Here is a 22522-nt window from a genome sequence, read left to right on the forward strand (position 1 = left end):
GAGAACAGTGGTACTTATTATCTTCCCTTAGTTTAATGAATGGATGAACAGGGGAGCGTCATGAGAAGTGGATAATTTAAAATGATGACACATAGAAGTAGCCAGACGCATGGTGACAACACACTGGGAAAAAAAGGAGTAAGCTACACCATCATCCCAGGATCTGTGACTTCAGCAAGGTCTTTAACCACACTGTTCCCGCCCTCACGTTTCTTAGACCCGGTCTGTAGGCCGAGTTGTACCGCTGGACTTTTGTTTTAACCTCCAATACTTCTCATTTACGGAACTCTTTGTAGTTCATAAAGCATTTCCTATTGTTATTGTTTTACTTCTTTCTCACCATAACCCAGAGAGATGTGTAAAATGCAAATTTGTCCACATGTTATAAGCCAGTAAAAAGGATCACAGGTTCTAATAATATACTCCAAAATACTTTTGAGGCCAGAACTATGGGTACGATGTACTTTTCTGCCTACCAGACTGAGTCAACACACACACACACACATTTTAAAAGAAAAGCTTTTAAAGGAAATTTTTCTCCTTATGAAAACTACTATCATATTTCCAGTACCCCTCTTCTCTCTTTGCTATTGTTTAACATATACAGGTGCTACTTAACTTAACAAACATAAATAGTAGTTTTAAAAAATAAGATTTTTTTAAATCATAGAAATATTTCACCTTAAGCAAATTTAAGATAAATTTCAGCTTGCTGGGAAGAATTAAGATTATATTGCTTTACAACAAAGACTCTGAATAGGATTGCTTTAAATAGTAAAATTCCTCAGCACATTCAAGATATGTTGGTTTATGAAAATATGATTCCCACAGAACTTTACAGGAATGCATCTGTTATACAAATCCATGTTCACCTGTAACTTACTCTAGAGGGAACAACTGAGTGATAATAATAATAACATACTCATGTACTTCTTCATTATACATTTTAAAGTGCTTTCTCTTAATTTATTGCACTTGTCCTGGGCAACCTTAAAAGGGAGGCAGAGACCATATTATTATCCTTTCTTTACGGATGAGAAATTGAGAGGTTAAGTGACTTGCCCAAGGTCAGACGGCCCATTCATTCATTTACTGCTCTTTGAGTGATGTAGCTTTAACAGGGTATTCAAGGAAGTAAGGTTCTTCCTCCTATTTTTCTTAACCAGCTGTGAAGGCTATTAAAACAGAAGTGGATGATCTCACAAATACAATGCTGAACAAAAGAAGCCAGGCACAAAAGTATACTGATGATTCTATTAATGTAAAATTCAAATGCAGGCAAAATTAATCTATGGCGATAGAACAGTGATGAACTTGGGGAAAAGAGGGTGGTGACTGAAGGGTAAAGGGGGGTTTCCTGGGTATGGTAATATTCTATTCTTTGACCCATGAAAATTCCCTGAGATCTAGACTTACGATTTGTCTGCTTTCCCTTAAATATAGTATAGAAGTTTTCTTTTAAAAAGTATTTTACATCTTGAAAATCAGTGTAGTGTACTTTGGAGGAGCATTACATTGTATATAGCCTTTGAACACTTTTGATTTCATTAAGTTTCTTAGCTGCATTTTTAAAAATGAGAATATAAACTAAATCTGAAAAGCTTAAAGACAAGAAAAAGTTTATAGAAAAAATAGCCAGGATCATCTTCATCTCAAAAGTTGCTGTAAGAAATGGGAAAGTGGAGCACACTAAGATAGTAACAGATAAGGCCAGCTACAACATTTATGTTTAATGATAGTAAGCTAGGAATTGCAGGAAAATGGGGTTAAATTGTTATTCACATAGTACATTATGGAGAGAATATGTGAATTTAAGGAAGATAAGGTTGTAATGTAAAGATCCCCATTTAGTGTAGAACTTTGCATCTGAGGGCACCACACCGCACAGCGGGGTCGAAAGCCGTGGCAGCGACCACAATCTCCGTAGGACGTACACACCTGGGAACAAAGGAGGGCTCCGAAGAGTCCCAAGGAGGCTTCGGTGTGAGAATTGCCTCGGAGGGATTCTGACCATCATCCAGGATAGAAATCACAGGTGCATTCAATTGCCTAAAGCACTTTCAAAATGTATATTGTAGGTTTCCAGGAATCCTTCACCTCCCATGATCCTATAACCCTGACAGCTAATGCTGCTCTTGCATGCAAAGTTACCACTAATGACAAATTTTTATATATGGTCTTTTGTTTCATTTTTATATATGGTCTTTTGTTTCATTTTGTTCTCTTCAGAAAGAATCCAATATCGTATCTCCCCCTCCCACCAAATTATCTGTATCAAGTGCCTATCTTGATATTACAGGTGAGGAACAGAGACTTTTCGGGCGAAGGGTCAGATTCGGCCCCGGCGTGCTCTCCTTTTGCCACTGATGTTTCAGAGTCAGCTACACGATAGCTCTGCCTACAGTTTGGTGAGTTCTTCCCAGGAGGGCTATTGCAGGGGTCCGGTGCAGGATAAGACTTCAACCTTTAACCCAATTACACATTTGTTTTCATTATTGACCATCCCATTTCTGTGCATCAGTTTCACTAGAACTTAGCTAATTATTTTTTTACAAATAAACTTTATCCCCTGAACACGCACCTGCAGGCTGCGTGTCACACATTCTGTAGAACAGGCCTGGTCAAGCTTATTGTGATCACTGCCTCCAGGACAGCGCAGTGAGACACTGCTGTCCGTGGCATTTGGGTTATTACATGGTCACCCGCTGTTCTCCAATACTGTTTATGTCATAAAATAGGTCAGAAAGAAGGCTTCAGTGGCAGCAAGAGAGACAGGGGTAGGTGGGTCGAAGGGCTTCCACGCTTCAGGGCTCCGCAAGCTGCCCCCACTCCTCTCACTGGCAAAGGATAAACAGTCATGAGGAACTGAGTCTGCGCATGTGCGGGTGAGTCCATGCGAAACCTTCTCATCATCTCTTTTAATGACGGAGATAGAGAAGGCACGACTATTTCTCTCTGGGAGAAGCCCTTCAACCAAAAAGTCCTTGAATGACTGTGGAAGGTTTACTGTACTAATTCACAGTTAGTTACACCAATCTTTTCAAAACTCATTTTATTTATGCTATAAGGTGTTTCCCTGAATTTAATTTCCTTTACAGCAGAGCTGCTTAAAGCAAATTCTCTCCTTTGTCCTTCCTGTGTCTCTGTCACTCCTCCCACCCAGAACCTCCCTCTCTTTTCTTCCTGTTGGTTCCACAGATGTGCTGTCTTGTGACCTTCACCATATAACAGGCCATATTACCTTTGAACTTTTACTAGTTTTCACTCTTTTTCCCATAGGTCACATGATAGATATATATGTTACACAGAATCTTGACAACAGTGTTAAGCAACCTTGACTTTCATGATTTATTATATCAATTTTATGACAATGTATAGAATTCAAAGTAAAGGATAAATTGAGATACTTGCCATTGAGCCTTGCTTTCCTGGGTTCCCTGGTTCACCCTTAAAAAAGAATAGTGATAATTTTATTGATGCTATAAACATTAAAAAACAATTTCAATATTCTTTTTCTTGTTCACAATACCCATTGGGGGTACATGAATGTCAAATACCCTTTTTAAGCTAAATAGAGAAATTCAAACACAATGCAATAGAAAAAGGCCAATATTCGTTCTTCAAATGCATTTTATAAACAGTTTAGGATTTAATAAAATAAGCCTAGATTATAGTAGAGATTTAAGATTATACCAAGAATATATTCTAAATAAATTTATATTATGTTATGAAATGGTCATAGAAAACTATTTCATTGTAATTACAGTAATATCTCATTTATTATTATGTCTTGTTCATGATGACATAAGATGATGATACAGTCCTCTTTCTGCGAATTCAGAACTCTCATATATATTATATATATTATATATGGGTATATACATATACATATGTATATATGAGAGACAGGCGATTACTCTTAGTGCAGGAATTAAATAAAAGGAGCAGAGATTGATTTTGAATGTTAATTATCCTGGATTAACGATGGCTGAAGTAACACGATTAATTAAAATGGACAGCTATATTAAAATAAAAATATCTGCCATATTATATCACTATCATAACTTTCAAATACTCAGATTCATACAGAATTCCTTATCATGTTTTATTATATTATTATAATAGCAGTAATTGGTTACAGGTATTTTTTTGAAAAACATGCTTGTAATGTCTATATATATATGTATATATATATGTTGTTGGACTTTAAAAATAAGTACTTCTCAGTTTATAAAAGATTTTTATAAAATCTTTTTTTTCAGTGGTTATGATAGTATATAAAATTAACTCAGACTTTAAGTCCAGTTCAAAGTATATTTGTAGAATTTTAAAAACCTTTGTATAAAAAGCTCCATGTCTCACTTCTGTGAGTAAACTACATTTGCTTAAAGGATGACCTAGTGTTTGGATGGTTTACAATTTGCCGTACCCTAACTTTTTCTTGTTTTTTGAAAGTAACTTACACTCGAAATTTCCTGTAGAGTAGCAATACCCAAAGCTCTGACCCATTCTGCACCATCAACATGGCTTTAACTGCCCTTCTTCCCAGGGAGACACTCACTTTGTTGGAGACCAGCAGTCAGCTGGAGAGCTTGGGATATCCCTAAAGCCGCATCTGCTTCTATCTTTTGAGATATCCACCCAAGAAAAGGGGAACAGTCTACAATTTTGGATGAAACCACACTCTTTGATGATTCAGTTATAGCAGTCCTATATCATATGTTGCAAATTAATTCCTCATTTCATATGACAAATTAACAACAGCTTTCAGGAAGGGAAATGGGGCTTATGGAAGGTTGTCTGAGAAAAGCTTTAAAGTACCTTATATTCTTACAAACAGAATCATTCTTTAAAAAATACGTAATATATGAATATAAAGATAAAATGTACCAAAACAATGACTATGCTGATTTTTATTTTTTGTTTTTCACCATCTTTATTTAAAAAATGTTTACATTGTGGATAAATAGTCTCCATATTACTTTGATGTTTTAACCATTAATTTTACTGTTTCATTTGGCAATTCTTTCTGGTCAAGTTATTAACAAGGGATTAAATATTAGACAGATTTAAATTCTTTACTCTCCATAAATTATATGGGATTTTATCAGCTCTGCTACTGATCTTTTACAAAATGTGATTAATCCTCCACCTGGGTTTTCAAGCTGGTCTGCATTTAAACCGCAGGCACTGATGAACTCTCTGGAATCAGGACTCAAGTGACATCAGCCCTGTCCAATCAGACTTCCGGAGGCTTACCTGAAAACCAGCTTAGTTGCGGTCCCCAGGTCTTTGTGGATCCCATGGGGTCCCCATGGACTTAGTGGGAAAGTAGAATCCTGCTGGCTAGGTCCTCCCTGCTGGGGACTTTCCTAGCACCCCTCTTCCATCAACCCATTCCACACTCTGAACCCCCTTATTTTACAGCCCTTCCCAAGTCCTCTCCATCCCAGTTCTCAGCCCTTCACACAAAACCAAACCTGTTGGAACAAGTGATCTGAAAAGCAACTCACGGGCTCTCCTGGCATTCCACGAGGGCCGTCTTTGCCCGTGTCCCCAGGAGGCCCTCTTGGGCCTGGAGGGCCGGGTGGGCCTGGGGGCCCAGCTTGTCCTTGGTCGCCCTACAATGGAGATGGGGACAGATCAACCATGACCACAGAAGATAAAGACTCAGGTCTTCTTTTCCACACTTTGAATTTGCATTATCTAATTCACATTTACACTATGAAAGAACCAGAGCCACCAGAAACATGAAGCATGTAGGCAATTTGCCTGCCAGCAGGGATCAAATAAATATTCATGCTGGGTGAGCTAAGTGCAGCTATTAAAATCACAGCAGCTCAGGAACCAGCACTGCTCTCAGCTCTTGGGAACAGTGTGTCTGTTTCCACTCTATTCCACGCTGGTATAAAACCTTTGCATAACTTTATCCACAACAATGCTGCATCCATTATATCACCTTGTTTAATAAAAGGGCTGCATTTGAAGTTGGTCAATGTGTTTTCTTTTTCATAGCCTATAAAATTAAGCATACAAGGCTATTGTCATGCTATATAATAATGTATACATTACCCAAGCTAGAGACCTTAGAAGCTGGGTCTACTACTGGTTATAACTCAAGCTTTTTCTTAATTAAGAAAAAATTAGGCGCTCTATGCCTTTTATTTTGGTACTTTCGCATACATTTCAAACAAATGCAGCTCACTAAACATAACTTTGTTTGAAGAGATTTCTAAATAAATATTTCCCCACTCCACCCCCACCCATGAAAGGTAAATGGCAAAGCAGCAGTATATAGAGTAACAACTGAATGCAAAGAAGAAATTAGACTTAAGCAAGAATAAGCACTACCTTAATCAGGCGGCGTTTAATGAGCTGCTGATCAGCAGAGAGAAACCCATGATTGATTTTAGGAAACACCATCTGATCAGTCAGGTGAGGTCAAAGGTTGAAGTTCAGAGATGAGAGAGTTGAAGAATAGACATCAGAAGGCCCCAAGAAAGAAATAAAGATATACACATTAGACTTATAATGACCAGTAAATAAAGCAGAACTGGCACTTGTGTCTCATAACAGACCCTCTGGCTTTTTGTGAAAGAAATATGACCCTAAAACAGGACGGTGAGACCAGATTTTTAGTTAGAAATGGATTTTTTTGGTATTCCATCATTATGCCCCGGTGTTGGGCCTTTCTCATGCCGGGTACTACAGAGGCAGGCAAGCTCTGCACTCTGTACTCCAAGCAGAAAACCCCCAGACAAAGTGCCAGTTCGGTTTCCGTCAGATTTGTCAACCAGCATAATGTGGCATGAACGCGACTGCCATTTCATTGATGCCAAAATCCAGAGAACTTAGAATTATTTATTTGACTGGAAAATGTCATGGAGCTTTGCCAGGGATGCACGCTCAAACATCAAGGTGTGGCCCAGTCCTAGAGAGTTGTGCCTGCCTCTTTTCACTGTCCTTGCTTGGCTCCAACATCTTCCTGTCTTAAATGCTCAAGATTCTCCTTTTTGAATCTGCTTGACCTCACCAATGTAGGTGAGGCCCCAGGAACCCACAGCCTGCTTTGTCAGACGAAAGGGAGCGCAGCAGGGCTCGGCTGTCCAATTTAGCGGTTCTTGCTCACTCTTATGCTGATTGCAGGCTCTGACGGAGCGCGTGGGTGCCGACCACAAACCTTGACGGTGAGGATCTGATTACTGTGCAGGGCAGCAACTGTGGGGAAGCCTGGCAGACCCTATGGACAGGGCACAGCACCAAAACACGACACAAAACGTCACACAGACATTTCACTGGTGGACAAACAAAACAAGCATGTACCTAATAGCACCCCGTCCCATCTCCGATTCTTGCCTCATTTGACAAGCCATAAACAAAATCGGACACATGGGGCTCCCAGGTGACGCATTCCTTAAAGGGCCACAATGGGAACTCCTTGTGACTGCTCCTTGCAGCAGGTACAATAGATCTGAGTATACACTTTTTACATGTCTGAAGTCTTATGTACAAAATGAAGATAACTACAGACACTGTTGTGAGAACAACACTTGAATTTCCCTCTGTGGATATTCTTGTTACTCTACCACTCAGGACATACAATGCGTGTACTAATTCTTTTGGGGACAACCGTGAACAGAATGTTGCAGTCCAATCAGCAGTATTCCTCAGAATAAATGTAGTATGCCTCACAAAATATAGCCTTACCCCCCACATATCAAAATTTCTCCCTCCAATCATCTGGTGGTTCTCAGGTCTCTCCTGTTTCAGGAATTTCTGCAGAGGTGGTGGATGGAAATCTGTGTCTTATAACATGTGTACTTCATGTCAGGGGGCGTTATGGTCACACTCTGTAGTGATTACTTCTGTCACATAACTTTTGCAAAAGAACTTGACAGTTCACACAACCCCTTGAAGCAGAGAAGCGGTTTTGAATTCCTTAAACAGGGAGCCCAAGAGAGGTGGTGGAGAGCCCTGTGCTTCACTCATTGTGCTAATTCGCCCCTGCAGGCGTTATCAACTGGGTGGGTCTGAGAGGGAAATTTTGCCTTTGTTCTATTTTTTTCCCTCAACAACATGCAATTTGGGAGCCTCTTATTCAATGTTTTCACACAGAACACGTTCAGCATACAAATAAGATAAACAACCACCAGGGCAATACACGCTGCCTTCCTGCGTTCTCGCCCCTTCACGGCCCTCCTCTCCTCCTCTTCCCACCCAAATTTATTTTGAGAACGTTTTTAGGAAAGGCCAGAAAATTTTTAGTTTCTAAATTTTACTAGTTTGGGTACATTTTCTCTTGGATTTTCTCCTCACGAAGGATATACTTTTCTTTTCAAGAAAACCACTGAAACGAGGTCTGTGGTATGAGACTTTCCCTTCATCCCTAAGGTTTTTGACTCGCATTCTTCAGAGCCAGGGCTGCTCAGGAAGCCAAGCAAAGGAAAGCGCATCCCTTTGGCCAAACCCTTCCTGATGAGGCTGAAACGTGGCTGGGTAGTTGCAGGGTGACCTGCTCTCTCCCCTTTTTCTTCTCCTTAAGTAAAACGTCCTTTAAACACCGACTCCACACAAATTCAGAAATGCTACAAGTTGGAAAACAGATGTGTACAATTTGCTTTTGTTTTACTATGGAGTATGAGTTTAAAATGTTATTAGATGGTAATGTGCCAGCACTCTTCCATCTGTGACTCATTAGCCCTATATTACACAGTCAGAATTTTATATCGAAACCTCATATTTATGTAACAAAGAACAAAAACAGATACAAACAAGAAGTCTACGAGGACTCAGAATCTTGATTAGTGGCAATAAATCATAATGTCACTCTAAACGGGATTATCTAACAAAAATTAAAAACCTTTTAACGGCACACATGGTAGGCCTTAGAAATGTTTTGAAGTTTGAATGTATAAATAAGTCACTTCTTGTACTTATACCTGAGCATGACCAGCTTGCTGTTTGATCATATTTTCTAAATGCTCAAAGAAAAAAAAGCATTAAGTTTTAGCACTTCTTAGTTCGCTTTCCTGTGTTAACCTGATTGAAAGAGGAAGTGGGTAGGTAATTCTCACCTCGGACAGATCCTTCTCCTCAAACAGAAAACGTCTGTGTCGGGAAGCTGATTTTATGTCCCTCTATCATCCGAACTGAGCACATGCTACCAATTAGGTGCTCAGAGCTGCATTTTACCAATTTCACTAGAACTGAGCAGAAGGACTTCAAGAGTGTACGTGTATTGAATAGCAGAGAGGGGACATGTGGAGGAATTCTCTTAAATTCTAAGAAAAATCCCATGGCCTGGGCTGTAGTGTCCTGGGACCTTGTGCCAGGGTCCGGGGAGCATCCAAAGGCATTAATAAATGTGGTGCATTGTCCTTAGGGTCCATTTAATTAATGGTAAAAAAATTTTATTTTTAATTTTTATTTACTTATTTTTAATGGAATTTATTGGGGTGACATTGTTAAATAAAACTATGAGGGGGACAAATTTATTCATAAAAAATTTTATGTTTATCCTTACATTTAAAGTTCAGTCGCCTTCAAAGTACTCTCCATCTGAGGCAATACACCCACTGAGACACTTTTTCCCACTGCTCAGAGCGGTTTGGAATGCATTGATTCTGATGTCTTTTAGTGCTTCTGCCATTTTTTTGTTTCACCTATCTCACACTGGCAAATGTTTCCCTTTGAGGACTTTTTTCATCCAGGAAAACAAAAAAAAAGTCCTTTGGGGTGAGATCAGGTGAATAGGGAGAGTGGGACATGGGAGTCATGCCATTTTTGGTAAAAAATTGCTGAACACTCAGTGTGGCGTGGGCAGGTGTGGTCGTAAATCACCCTTCATGAAACAGGCAAACAGGCTGAAAAGGTCTTTAAAAAAAAATCACTGAAACTGAATGCAGCCTCTCGCAAGAACACCAGCTGGTACACAGATACAGATGGGTTCCTAGGACACGCCTCTAGTAGGGGAAGTCTGCACTACAAGGGGCCCGTCCTCCAGAAGATAATTCTGGGAGGGGGTTTGGGTCCTCCCTCAGATATAAGTTTCAAATGTACAATTCTATAATATATCACCTGCATATTGCATTGTGTGTTCACCACCCCAAGGCAAATATCCTTCCACTGCCATTTATCTTCCCTTCACCCTCTTCTACCTCCCTTCACCGTCTCTTTCCCTCTGGTAATCACCGCGCTGTTGTCTCCGTATATGAGTTTGTTTGTTTGTTTGTTTGACTTAATCCCTTTGCCTTTTTCACCCAGCTATCTACTTTCCTCCTATCTATCACCTGTCAGTCTGTTTTCTGTATCCATGAGTCTGTTTCTATTTTGTCTTTTTGTTTATTTTGTTCACTAAATTCCACAAATAAGTAAAATCATGTGGTAGTTTTCTTCCTCTGACTGGCTTATTTCATTTAGCATAATATTCTACAGGTCTATCCATACTGTTGCAAAAGGTACAATTTCTGCTTTTTCACAATCAAGCAGTATTCCATTGTGTAAATGTACTACAGCTTTTTTATCCACTCATCTACTGATAGGCCCTTGAGCTGCTTCCAAATCTTTGCTATTGTAAATAATGCTGCAATGAACATAGGGGTGGATATATTATTTCAAATCAATGTTTTGGATTTTTTTTGGATATATTCCCAGAAGTAGAATTGCTGGATCATAAGGCAGTTCCATTTTTAATTTGTTGGGGTATTTCCATACTATTTTCACAGTGGCTGCACCAGTCTGCATTCCCACCAACAGTGCAGGAGGGCTCCCTTTTCTCCACATCCTCTTCAACACTCATTTGCTGATCTATTGATGATAGCCATTCTGACAGGTGTGAGGTGATATTTCATTGTGGTTTTACTTTGCATTTTTCTGATGACTAGTGAGACTGTGCATTTTTTTCATATGTCTATGGGCCATCTGTATGTTCTCTTTGGAGAAGTTTCTTTCTATGCAGTCCCTTTGTTAATTTTTCAATTGGATTGTTTGGTTTTGGGGGTTATATAAGTTCTTTATAAATTTTGGATATTAAGTAGAATTTTTAACTTTTTTTGGTAAAGCAAACATGGACCCAACTGGGGGCAGAATGTAAAATTTGCACACATTTAAAGAAGTGTTTTAGGATGATGGAGAATCTCTTCTCATTCGGGGCTACCTCCAGATTCACGCACAGATGCCGATCTGACTGCTTCCTGCAGGCGCACTGGTGCGGACCCTTCTCTGCTGATCATGGCTTCATGTGGTGCTGTGAGGCTTTCCTAGCTGTTCACACAGCGAGTGTACTTTTTCATTAACTATGCCAAATTTTTTCACAGTATTATTAGTCATAGATCTTTCTAAATAAATGAAATGGACATATTTTACTTGGTTTTACATCTTGGAAAACTCGCCTGGTACACAGATGGCTCGAGTGGGTGTGGGGGGGAAATGTGTTTCCAGCAAAACATGGAGAATGAGTCCAGGAATGAGCTCGAATCCTGAAATAATTTGTGCAAATTTCACTCCCAAATATTTTGAGATCTTCCAAAACTGGGTAAGGTGTAAAACCATATCACAGAACCTATTTTCCCTCGAGAGCATAAAGACTCAGGCTACTCCGTGGACCTTCCCGACATGCTGTAAAGCAGGCAACCAGCCAGGACCAGGTTTCCGACACCACCGCAGGAGGGGCTCTCTTCTGTCCACTACCTTTGAGGAGGAAAGACACAAGCCAAAGGGATGCTGAACAAATAAATAATTCATAAGAAACACTACTAGCTACTTAGGGGCCATAAATTCAAGATGCCATCGTCAGTTTTATTAGATACTCGATGATGATGAGTGCTATATGAGTGTGCTGTAGCGGGAAAACATTGTGTGTTGTCAGAAGTATTCAGTAAGACAATGACAGAGCCAGAAACTCGATCCAGAACTTATAATTCCAGACTTTGTCATCATGCTATTTATGTGTTTATAATTTCTTTCTAGTTTATTTATAGTTTAAATATAAGAAAGCTTGACTAACATTGCACAACACTTAGGAAGTATTTATTGAGAGCCTTCTGTGCAGCATTCAGTGTGACAGACCCTGGGGATTGAATGGTGTGCAAGACCCCAAGCTCACAGGGGTGAACACCTGGTGGGGAAATGGGGAAAAGTAAGCAGGCAGTAATCACACAGGGTGACAACTGTTTTGATGGAGAAGTAGAAGGACTACAAAGTAACTAACGCATGTGCCTGATGCCAGGTGTGATGAGCCACGGAAGACTTCCTCAGCCAGTTGAATGAAGGCATGGTGGTTGGCACAGAAAGAGGGAAACCAAACACAGACAGACTGCCTAGGAAAATGTTACAATGGTCTAGTTGGGGGACTGTGCCCTAGAACCAGGGAGAGACATATCGATAGTTTTGAGTGGTAATGAAGAGGTAGAATTTGCAGGACTTGTACCTTGGCTGAGAACACAGGGAGAAAGGGCAGAGAGTGGTCCTTGGTCTACAGCTTGAGGAGTAGAGGATGTTAGAGGGAACTCTAGAAGAGACTGGATTTTCTCTTCTAGTAGGTAGGTAGGTGGTTACAGATGATGAATTCAGTTAGGGACCTGCTGAATTTGAGGTTCCTATGGACAGCCAAGGAGCAAAGGTTGGATGTGCACATAAAATAGGAGACAAGTGGGAATTAGGAGTCCCAGGGCTGTCTCAAGTCACATAGGGAGGCTGCAGACAGAACAGACTAGGAAAGAACACTTGGAGAAACTTCAATTTAAGGGATGAGCAGAGAAAGAGTTAACTGCAAAAAGGACTAATAAAAGTGTTTGTAGAAGCAGGAGGAAGGCCAACTCCCTCCTCTATGGGCAAATGACTCAAAATTACAGATACACATACTTGACTTCACCATATACTGCAACATTAATTGTGCTCTACAAATACAGAAATGACCCATAGTAAGAACAAGCTAACAATGGCCAACAGTTAGTGGTGTTTACTGATAAGCACAGAGAGTATGTATACCTGAGGTTGTAGAGGTATGGAGGAAAAACAAACAATTATTTTCATTGTAAAAGTCAGTGAGGGCTCCAATACAAATCATATTGGAAGAAAAGTGTGTGTTGTGCTGAGAAATGAGAATCCCTAAGTTTTCCCATAATGTAAATAGGACCATGATTCTGTTTGCCCAAAATATGTCATGCATTACAACACAAACACTACAGTGGGTCTGTGTGCAGCATAAATAAAGATAAATATTCCTAGAAGTTGATAAAGTGATTTCTAGCTAAGAGAGACCAGATGGGGCAACACTATAATAGGATGCAAAAGTATTTAGGTAAAAGAATAACTTTAACAGCAGGAAATGTTAGAAAGCTAAATAAGGAAAGAAATCAAGAGAAAGAAATTTGCTGCCAAATCATTTGACATTGCGGTGGATGGTATAATCTGTCTGAATAGAAAAAAATCAACTATATGAAGCTCAAAATAGCTAAAGAAATCCTTTGAAAAATCATAATATGAGCATTTGGGCCTATGAAAATCAGAATTCATAACTGACCGAGCAAGCCTGCCTGTGGAAGTTCTAATTATAAAAGAACTACAGTAGCTTCCTGTAGAAGAATATAACATTGGCTCCCAAAGTTAATCTTTCATTTGCATAGACAGTGGAAGTTCCATTCTGTTGTGTTCTATTATAAATATCAACCCTAGTCACTCCAGGAATTCCCTTTTTATATGTAAATGACAAGTGCGAGTTTACCAATTTTTTAGAGGAGAGAGAACAATGCAATCTCTACACTGACAAATGTCATTAAATACTGAACTACTTAAATGCTATGCAAAGACAACTGCAAAGGATCTGTGAACAAGCAGAAAGATGGCAGATAAACTGGCAAGTGTAAAACATAAGAAAAACTGCCCAAACCTCATATACTGAGAAAGGCTCTGGCTGTTACATACGATCTAATTAGGGAGCCCAGGAGGAGCACGGTTCACTGCAGTGCTTCCTAATGACATCAGGCTGAGAGAGGCGGACAGAAGGAGAGAAGTCGGATTCCAGAAGCAGCACAGTCCTGACAGAACCAGAGCACACACAACGCAGGGTAGAAATATAGAGCAGTCTGGCAGTCTGGGAAGGCATGCAAAAATAAAGTTATATCAATTTGACTTACACAAGCTTTGCTATAATTGGATCAGAGATGTTCTCTCTGTTAGAACAACAAGAGAACAGTCCTGTCTGAGGATTTCTTAGTAATAATAAAGATAATAAATAATGAGGACACTAGTAATAATAGTGATCAACATTCATATGATACATACTATGTGCCAGGCATTAGCCTAAGGGTATTATAAACATTAACTTTTTAAAATTCTCACAACAACTGTCTTAGCTGGTATGACTCAGTGGATAGAGTGCTGGCCTGTGAACCAAAGGGTCACCAGTTTGATTCCCAGTCAGGGTACATGCCTGGGTTGTGGGCCAAATTCCCAGTGGGGGGCATGTGGGAGACAATGACACAGTGATGTTTCTCTCCCTCCATTCCCCTCTCTAAAAATAGAATCCAAAAAAAATTTCTCACAACAACCACCTGACAGATGAAGAATTTGAGGAATGAAGAGGTTAAGGATTTTGCCCACTTAAGTGTGAATAGGAAAGTCCAGGCTCGCACCCTGGCCATCTTCTCCCAAGTCTACCCTCTTAGCCATTATACTTTCCATAGATCTAGTTTTTAAAGTTCATTCCCATTTATTTATTCACTAATTCAAGAAGAATCTAATAGGATCCTATGACAAACAGCACAATACTTGGACTTTGAGATTAGCGAGCTTTATCCCAGGCTTCATGGAGTTCAGAATCTAACCAAGAAAGGAAGACATTAAACAAGCAATTACAATGTGGCTGAGATTTCTTTGAATATATTTATCTATGCTTTTTTCTCTTATATTTTTCCATTTCCTTTCCCCCCCCATCAACCTTTTAGTTGGCTACCTGATATTGCCTTAGAAGATGTATAAGGCAGGGTAGGAAACAAAACTTGTCCACCAACAGTTCTAGAAACAAGGAGATCTGGGAAGAGACTCCCTCAGTCTGGAAGACAGGAAGGAGACCTGGGTCCCCAAGAGCGCAGGGGGCCTTAGCCCAGCTTCCCAGCAGCACTTCCAGGAAGGCAGCAATAACTTCCTGGAAGAAAGTGCTGTGTGATGTGTCCAGAGGCACAAGAACATAGGAAGTCTTGCAAAAGACCCCCCTGTCTGACGGGTGGCAAAGATGTAGCAGAAAGTTTCCTATGCCCCAAGATGCAGCAATGACACGCTTTGTCCAAAGGGCCATGCAGGTCATCAAGTCATGCAGCCTTCTCGGTAGCAAACTGTGTGGTTTCCAGCTGAAGGCCAGGTGCCTCTCTATTCTCACCCCCAGATCTTCTGATACTGTAAGGCCCCCAGAAGTATGAAGCAGACCTAGAGGTGGAGGAAAGTGCAGACATCCTGAGAAGACTGATGTTTATTTTATGTTTGTCAGCCCAGAAGAATGGAGGCTGGGATTCAGAAATAAAATTTTAGAGCAAATTAAGTACTATTTCTTACTAACCTGAGTTTTCAGATTGAGACTCACACCCCAAAAGTAAATATGAGGACTATTAACAACACAAAAGCTCTGAGGGTGCATAGAACGGAAACCTGCACCATGCCAGCGGGCCAGGGAGGACTCCCTCCGGGAAGCTTTCTTTAAGTCGAGACCTACAGAACAAAGGAGCCCTGCAGACCCTCAGCACCTGGCTGCTCTCAAAGGGGAGTGATGCCTTGGTTTCTTGATAGTATCATCAGGATGAATACTGGAACTAAAGAGGAAATATAGTGTCCTTTTCCAAAGCAACACTAAATCTACACTTGGAATGCAGAGATTGTCGAGTTCTGGATGCTCCCTGGAGATCTCCATCCAGTTATCCCTTTGGGAACCCTTAGGGTAGGGGCAACAGCAAGGACCATAGGTGTAAATTCCTTGTGGGTGATCAGATTGATGAGATCAAGAAAGACATTAACTAATGCATTCATTCCTTCATGTAACCAGCGCCTTGTAATTGCATGCTTCCACCAAGTACAGTGGAAAAAGCTGTGTGGGTTTAAACCTAGCTGGGTGGGGAAGTTAGCACACGACTATCAATTCACATGGAAACTATACTAAATCAGTGCTGTAATTAGAGGGCAGGCAGTATTCTATGCAAGCACATTCTGACTAGGGAATGGGTAAGGCTCCTATAAAGGTGGAACTGGAGACAGGAGAAGAAGGACGAATAGAACGATAGTGTATGACATGACTTGTGGATCTGGGCAAGGTACTTTGCATTGAAGTTCAGTGAGCAAAGAAGTGAGAGGTACCTTCTGGGGATGCTGGTAAGTTGAGTTTGGTTGGGGCGAAGCACATACCTTTTAGAGAGGAGCCTGGAAAAGCGAATAGATTATAACTTTTGGAAGGTCTCTAAAGAAGCTTTAAAGGGGCACTCAGTGGGAAGCCAGAAAGACTTTTACACGATGAAGGCGCCATGACATAAGTGGGTCTGAGGAAGACAACCCTGCCAAAATTATGAAAAATAGACTCAAAGTGAACATATAATCCTTGATTTCTTTTCTGTAATTCCAAAATCTAAAGTCCCCCCAAATGCAGTTTTCATAAGTTTAAACTAAAGGTCGTCCAAGTTTGCAGCGAGCTCACTTGGTGTCAGAGATTGACTCAAACAGACGTGAGGCCATTCATGGTCACTAACAGTCCCTGTCAGTGTGGACATGCACACACCTCACTGGTCTGAGCCTCTGGTTCCCTGAGGATGCCAGACAGTAAGCAGGGAATAAACAGTATTAACTTTCTGATGCCTAAAACTTTAAATTCTGAAATACAGTTGACTCTGAGGTTTTCAAGAAAGGATTGTGAGTTTGTTCCAGAGTTGAAATGAAAGATCCTTTAACAGAACTAAAGATTATAGAAATAGTAGTATGTTCTGAAGTTAAGGCATTTAATTTATTTTCGATCAATAAAACTTGTTAATATAGGCCAGTCTAGTAAATGCCCTGTCTAGATGGCAATCTGAATTTACATTATAATTTATATCAGTTTATGGTAATGAAAAATAAATTTACATTTATAATTTTAATTTACTTTTAATCAGAACTATCCTAATGAATTATCTAGCATATATCTTTTTATTAACTGCTTTAATAAAAAAGCACATTATAATTAGCATATATATTTTGCAATTGAATGCAAAAACAGAAATGTGAAAATTTTATTCTTTTAGATATTAAAAAAAAACACAACCTCCCCAAGTCTTGTTTAGAAGACCAATTTGATTACCAAACACTGCATACTAATTTACTTCACAACCCCGCTTCAAAAAAAATAATAACACAAAAGCAAACTTGAATTCTACTCCATCCGAACTTTATGCAATCTTCATTTGCAATACAAACTATGATTATGGTGCCAAACTAATAGTCTCTTAATTCTCAAGGACTCTTCCCTCCGAGGTGGGACAGTGCCGTAGCAGCGCGCACTGCGGTGACATCGTGCTTCTACTGCTCCCCACAACCGAGGCTGCTGTTTGGCGGAGACTGACAGGTCACGGGCTGGCCTCACCTTCAATACACCCTGTCCGTTCTCAGAAAGGAAAGAGTCTCCCTCTGGGAGAGGGGGCGCAGCAGGATTAGGAAAGAACAGTGCCAAGAAAATGGGGGATTTGTTAGCTGACAGGGCATTTTATATTGAAGGGAAAACAGGCATTTGTCCAGTAGCCTGTGAGAAAAATTCAACTTTTTTTGCATTCCTCATTCTGGGGGTAGAAAGCAAAAGCGTCCTGTTGTTCCCAGAAACTCTATTCAGTGTCTGGCTTCATGGGTATTTGCTAAACTTCCTTTGTGTGATGTTAGATTGGTTGACTCTAAAATTCCTCAGGCATGCTCCTGGCTGGCAGCCTCTTTTCTTCTTCCAACAGAAGAGGTAGATGGCCGGAAGCCAGTCGGTAAAAGAGCTGGTGAGAGTCCCACAGGGCTCGGATGGGGCTCAGCTGTAACGGGTGCACAGTTATCCTTGTGTTTCCTCTGCTGCCTCCCAAGTTCACCCTCCTCCATAAATCAATGTGAGCCCACAGCCAATGCCTGATAGCCCTCTGAAATAGTGGAGCTCTTCAAAATCGACCTTAGCAATGCAGAGAAACTGGAGTAGGTGGAAGGGTTCACTGGAGAGTAATGTGACTTGGAATAGAACTACCCTAGGTACCGTCCTCCACCATCTCACTGGTCCCATTCGCTAACACTGCATCCCTCTTTGGTCTATACCCTACTTTTTTCTCAGGGTCAATTCAATCACACAAAACTAAAATAGTCTGTGGCTTGAAAATGTTCCTGAAATTTGCATGTTTCCATTTGGGACTGAAATTTCGATTGCAACTTAGGCCTGTTGGAATACTCTATGATTAGCTTTATATTTGATGTCACTTATGAATGTGGGGTAAATTTAAAGGACCAGACAGATGTTCAATACATGGAAGCAACCTATGTGCCCATCAATAGAGAAGTGGTTGCAGATATGGTACATATAAACAATGGAATATTACTCAGCAATGAAAAAGAATGAAATCTTTCCATTTGTGACAACATGAATTGACCTAGAGGGTATTATACTAAGTAAAATAAGTCAGACAGAAAAAGACAAACACTGTATGACTTTACTTATATGCGAAATCTAAAAAAACAAAACAAATACACAAACAAAATAAAAAAGAAACAAAGTCACAGAAAGAACAAACCGATAGTTGCCAGAGGCTGAGAGGTGGGGAGGGATGGGTGAAAAAGAGATACAGACTTCCAGCTGTAAATAAGTAAGTCAGGAGGATGGAATGTACAGCGCAGGGGATATGGTCAATGATACTGTAATAAGTGTGGACCATGACAGATGGTCAATAGACTGATGGCGGTGGTGACACTCTAAGGTATATAAACGTAGGATCACTATGTTGTCCACCTGAAACTAATATGACATTACATGGCAACCATCCTTTCATTTAAAAACATACTGAGGGAGAAGGCTTAGCACAGAAATGCATGGGGAGATAGGGCTGAACGGGAGCCAAGCCAAGGCTGACGGAAAGGAGGACGCAACTGGTTTGGCTGCAGGGCAAGCTGGGCTGGAGCTGCCACAGATTCACTCACTTCACAAGAAGCCAGAAATGCAAGGGTTTCTTTTTAATAAATGCTTCAGCTTTTACATGTTTGCTACCAGTTCAAATTTACTTGAAAACATTTCATAGTCCAAACAGAAATACATCTGACAGGAGGATGTGGCCCACAGACCACCGGCACCATCTCTGACCTAGTGCTTTTGCACGTTGAATTAGAAACAAGACAAGTGTGGAGGGCTCTGCTTCAGAAGGGAAATGATTAACCATCCAAGGAGCTTTATTCTGCTGTACTAGCTTTGGAAGAAAGGGTTACAAGTTCTCCTTGCATCAATTGCGGGCTTTAATACTGAACACTGGTGCTGAAATCATAAAAACGCCCAGATATGACTGTTACACAGGACCTCTAGGAGGAAGAACAGAGCAGGGTGTGTCCTCTTACAAAAGGCAGCGCTGCTCCTGTGCTGATGGGCCTGTTCGGGAGGAGTCCCCTGACTGGATGGAGCCCCCGAGGAAAAGGCTGTTGTTCTCTATGTGCGAGTCATGGTTTCCTTGGCAACCTCAGAACAAAATTTCCCGATTTCTGTGAAATTAAGTCTAAACTTTTTAATGGTATGGGTACTATAGATTATAATATAAACTTTCTAATTTGTGGTTCTAATGTTGTGGCTGTGCTTGATGATGGTATTATTTAATGAAATGCAGTATATCTTTAATATTAAATTTAACATATGTTTATTATATTTAATTTTTTAAAGTGATATTTATTTGCACATATAATTTACTTGTAATAACTACATTAATAATATTCAAATTTTTTTAACCTCAAATTTTCTTTTATACCTCCTGATTTCAAATAATTAGCTGATAATAACCCAGTCAAAAATGTGAAGAGTAAAGATTAACTAGTCTGGGAAAGTTAGTGAAAATAGGGCTCAAAGTAAGCCAAAGCTGCAATTTATGATAAGTCAATTTTCTATTTAAATTTATTTAATATTCTATTTATCAATGGAACTTGCCACATATATCAGAAGCAATATATTTTCTCTATGATTACAAGAATTAACTTAAAATGTAACATGGCCTTTTAATTTAGTAAACATTAAGTAAATGCTGGCCTCATTTACCAGTAAAGAAAAAAGAAACCACAAAGTAACTGTTTTTTTTTTTTTTTTTTTTTTGCAGTTGAGCACATGAAACAATATATATGTCTGTCTGGGATATATCCAGCCATGTAACATGAAAAATAGAGACATTTACTGAAGAAGTCATTGTATACAGGGCAATGACACCTCAGTCCCCTCCAAAGTAGGCACCTTGGGACCTCACATAGTTCTCTCAGCTGCCATCAGGTACCCCACCGAATTTTGCTGAATCTCATCGATGGTCTGAAATCTCTTCCCTTTTGTGGGTTATTTCAGTTTAGGGAAAAGCCAGAAGTCGCAGGGTGCTAAATCTGGGTTCTACGGGGGCTGAGTCGCCTGAGTGATTTTTTGTTTCTCCAAAAACCCTGCACAGGACATGATGCATGAGTGAGTGTGCTGTTGTGATGAAGCTGCCAGTCACCAGGTGCCCATAGCTGTGGCCTTCTGAATCATCCAAATAGTTTCTATGGAGGAATGTTCAAGCTTAATGCAAAATTTGATGCACATTCATTGCTCTACTTGCTCAGTCATTCTGAATGCAAAGCACACATGTACACATGCTCACTCAACGGCATCTACTGCCCCCACTGACTAGTACAATGAAGTCATCATTTTTCATGCATGTGCATTCCAGTCCACTCTCCTTGGCTGCCAGATTATATTGATGTGTAAACTGTTCTCGTTATATTAACAATGGCTGGACTTTTCCCAGACAGGCCCCGTACCTATATGAATAAAGAGCAAGAAAAAAATATTTCTCTGATGTCTTAAAAGATCTAACAGTAATAGCTCAGTTTCAAAAATACACACATACTTCATAGGTCTTATCTTTTTTCTCTAGTGGGTCTTCAATTTCATCACCCATAAAGAATAAAGTTTATGTTTTAAAAACCAGGTGGCATCTGGTATACTCAGATAAGCAACCATTTTTACCACCTCATCAGCTACAACTTTTATGATTCCCACATGTGACTAAAAAGTTACAAGATGTACACCTATAATGTCATCATTGAGACTGCATTACTGATACACAAGGCAATCTTTCTCCTTGTGTGACATGGGACATGAGCAATTATGGAACTCAAAGGTGAAGGAGAATATCTGGTCATTTTCCAGCACTGGGATGAAGCTTCATAACATCACACACAGTTGAGACAAAGCTTCACAAACGTGGATAGAACAATTATCCATGTTTCTTGGCTTGTGAAATTTTGGGGGGGAATTATTAAACATTGGGAAAATGGCATAAAGCAAATATGACTAAAAATTATTTTTAAAGGAACTGCCAGAGTCCACTTTTGTATAGGTCAAAACACTGTTCAGTTTGTGAACTTTTAGGCCCTTAATTTCCCTTCCACTCTCTCATTCTTTGTAGAACATCCTTTGTTATGGCGGCCATAAGTAGATGTAAGGAAGGAAAAGGAAGTGAAAGTCACACTAAGGCTTACTATAGCAGAATGGCATGGGATGGTGAGATCCGCATCAGGAGCACCAGGGCCCTGGGCTTGGGGGAAACAGCAGCATTTTCAATTAGAAGAAGGATAAAAGAACAGGCCTGAGGTCAACTGAGAGTTAAATGTTAATTGAGAAAATAAATCAGTCATAGCCAGGTCCTATTTAGCTTCTAATTCTATCAAACAGAAAAATATAAATATTTGAATTAAATATTGGTACAAATATTGGTAGTATAAAATGCCAAGAAAAATAAACTATAAGTAAAAATTTTGAGAATCCAAACTAGCCTTAAGAAATGGCTTTCAAAATACTGAACATGTGCAAAAAAATTACCAAATTATTCAGATCATTTTTCAGAAACTGTAGAAAGTAAAAGAAGTGGTAGAAGAAAACATTAAGAACAAGACAAATCCTACTAAATATAGACAGATTAGTAAAATTTTATTGTTATTGTCGGAAGTCAAGATGAGAGTTATTTAAAAGATTATTAGTGAACATCTAAAAAAAGTGAAGTTTAAAATATAATTTTTACTTCCTATTTAAAAGGGTTATGAGAAGGTAGATGTACCTATATAACTGGATTACAACAAGAGGTAAGTTAAGGTTTTTTATATTATCCTTAGATACTAAATTAAAGAACCCAAATTAAAAAACAATGAAAATAATGGATTTATAACTTGTTGAAGAGTTTACCTGGGACATACTGCCTAAATGGTCACACAGTTCATGTTCTCAGTCTTTCTCCACTCAACATTTGTATCCATGATCAGATTAGTCTTCTCGAACTCTGGG

At 39.7% G+C, this 22522-nt stretch overlaps 1 protein-coding gene across 1 annotated transcript in view; it reads right to left on the reverse strand.

Moving 5' to 3' along the window:
* COL25A1 (collagen type XXV alpha 1 chain) overlaps nt 1-22522 on the reverse strand; it is a 472627-nt gene that overhangs the window by 108337 nt on the left and 341768 nt on the right. The window contains exons 8-10 of the mRNA XM_053657029.1: nt 7181-7240; nt 5514-5621; nt 3412-3447 (exon numbers count right to left, since the gene is read on the reverse strand). Of these exons, the coding sequence (XP_053513004.1) occupies nt 3412-3447; nt 5514-5621; nt 7181-7240 (204 nt within the window). The remainder of the gene's footprint in view (nt 1-3411; nt 3448-5513; nt 5622-7180; nt 7241-22522) is intronic.

Source organism: Artibeus jamaicensis, unplaced genomic scaffold (assembly GCF_021234435.1).
Source record: "Artibeus jamaicensis isolate MK-2021 breed Jamaican fruit bat unplaced genomic scaffold, CSHL_Jam_final scaffold_3222, whole genome shotgun sequence".
Lineage (NCBI taxonomy): Eukaryota > Metazoa > Chordata > Mammalia > Chiroptera > Phyllostomidae > Artibeus > Artibeus jamaicensis.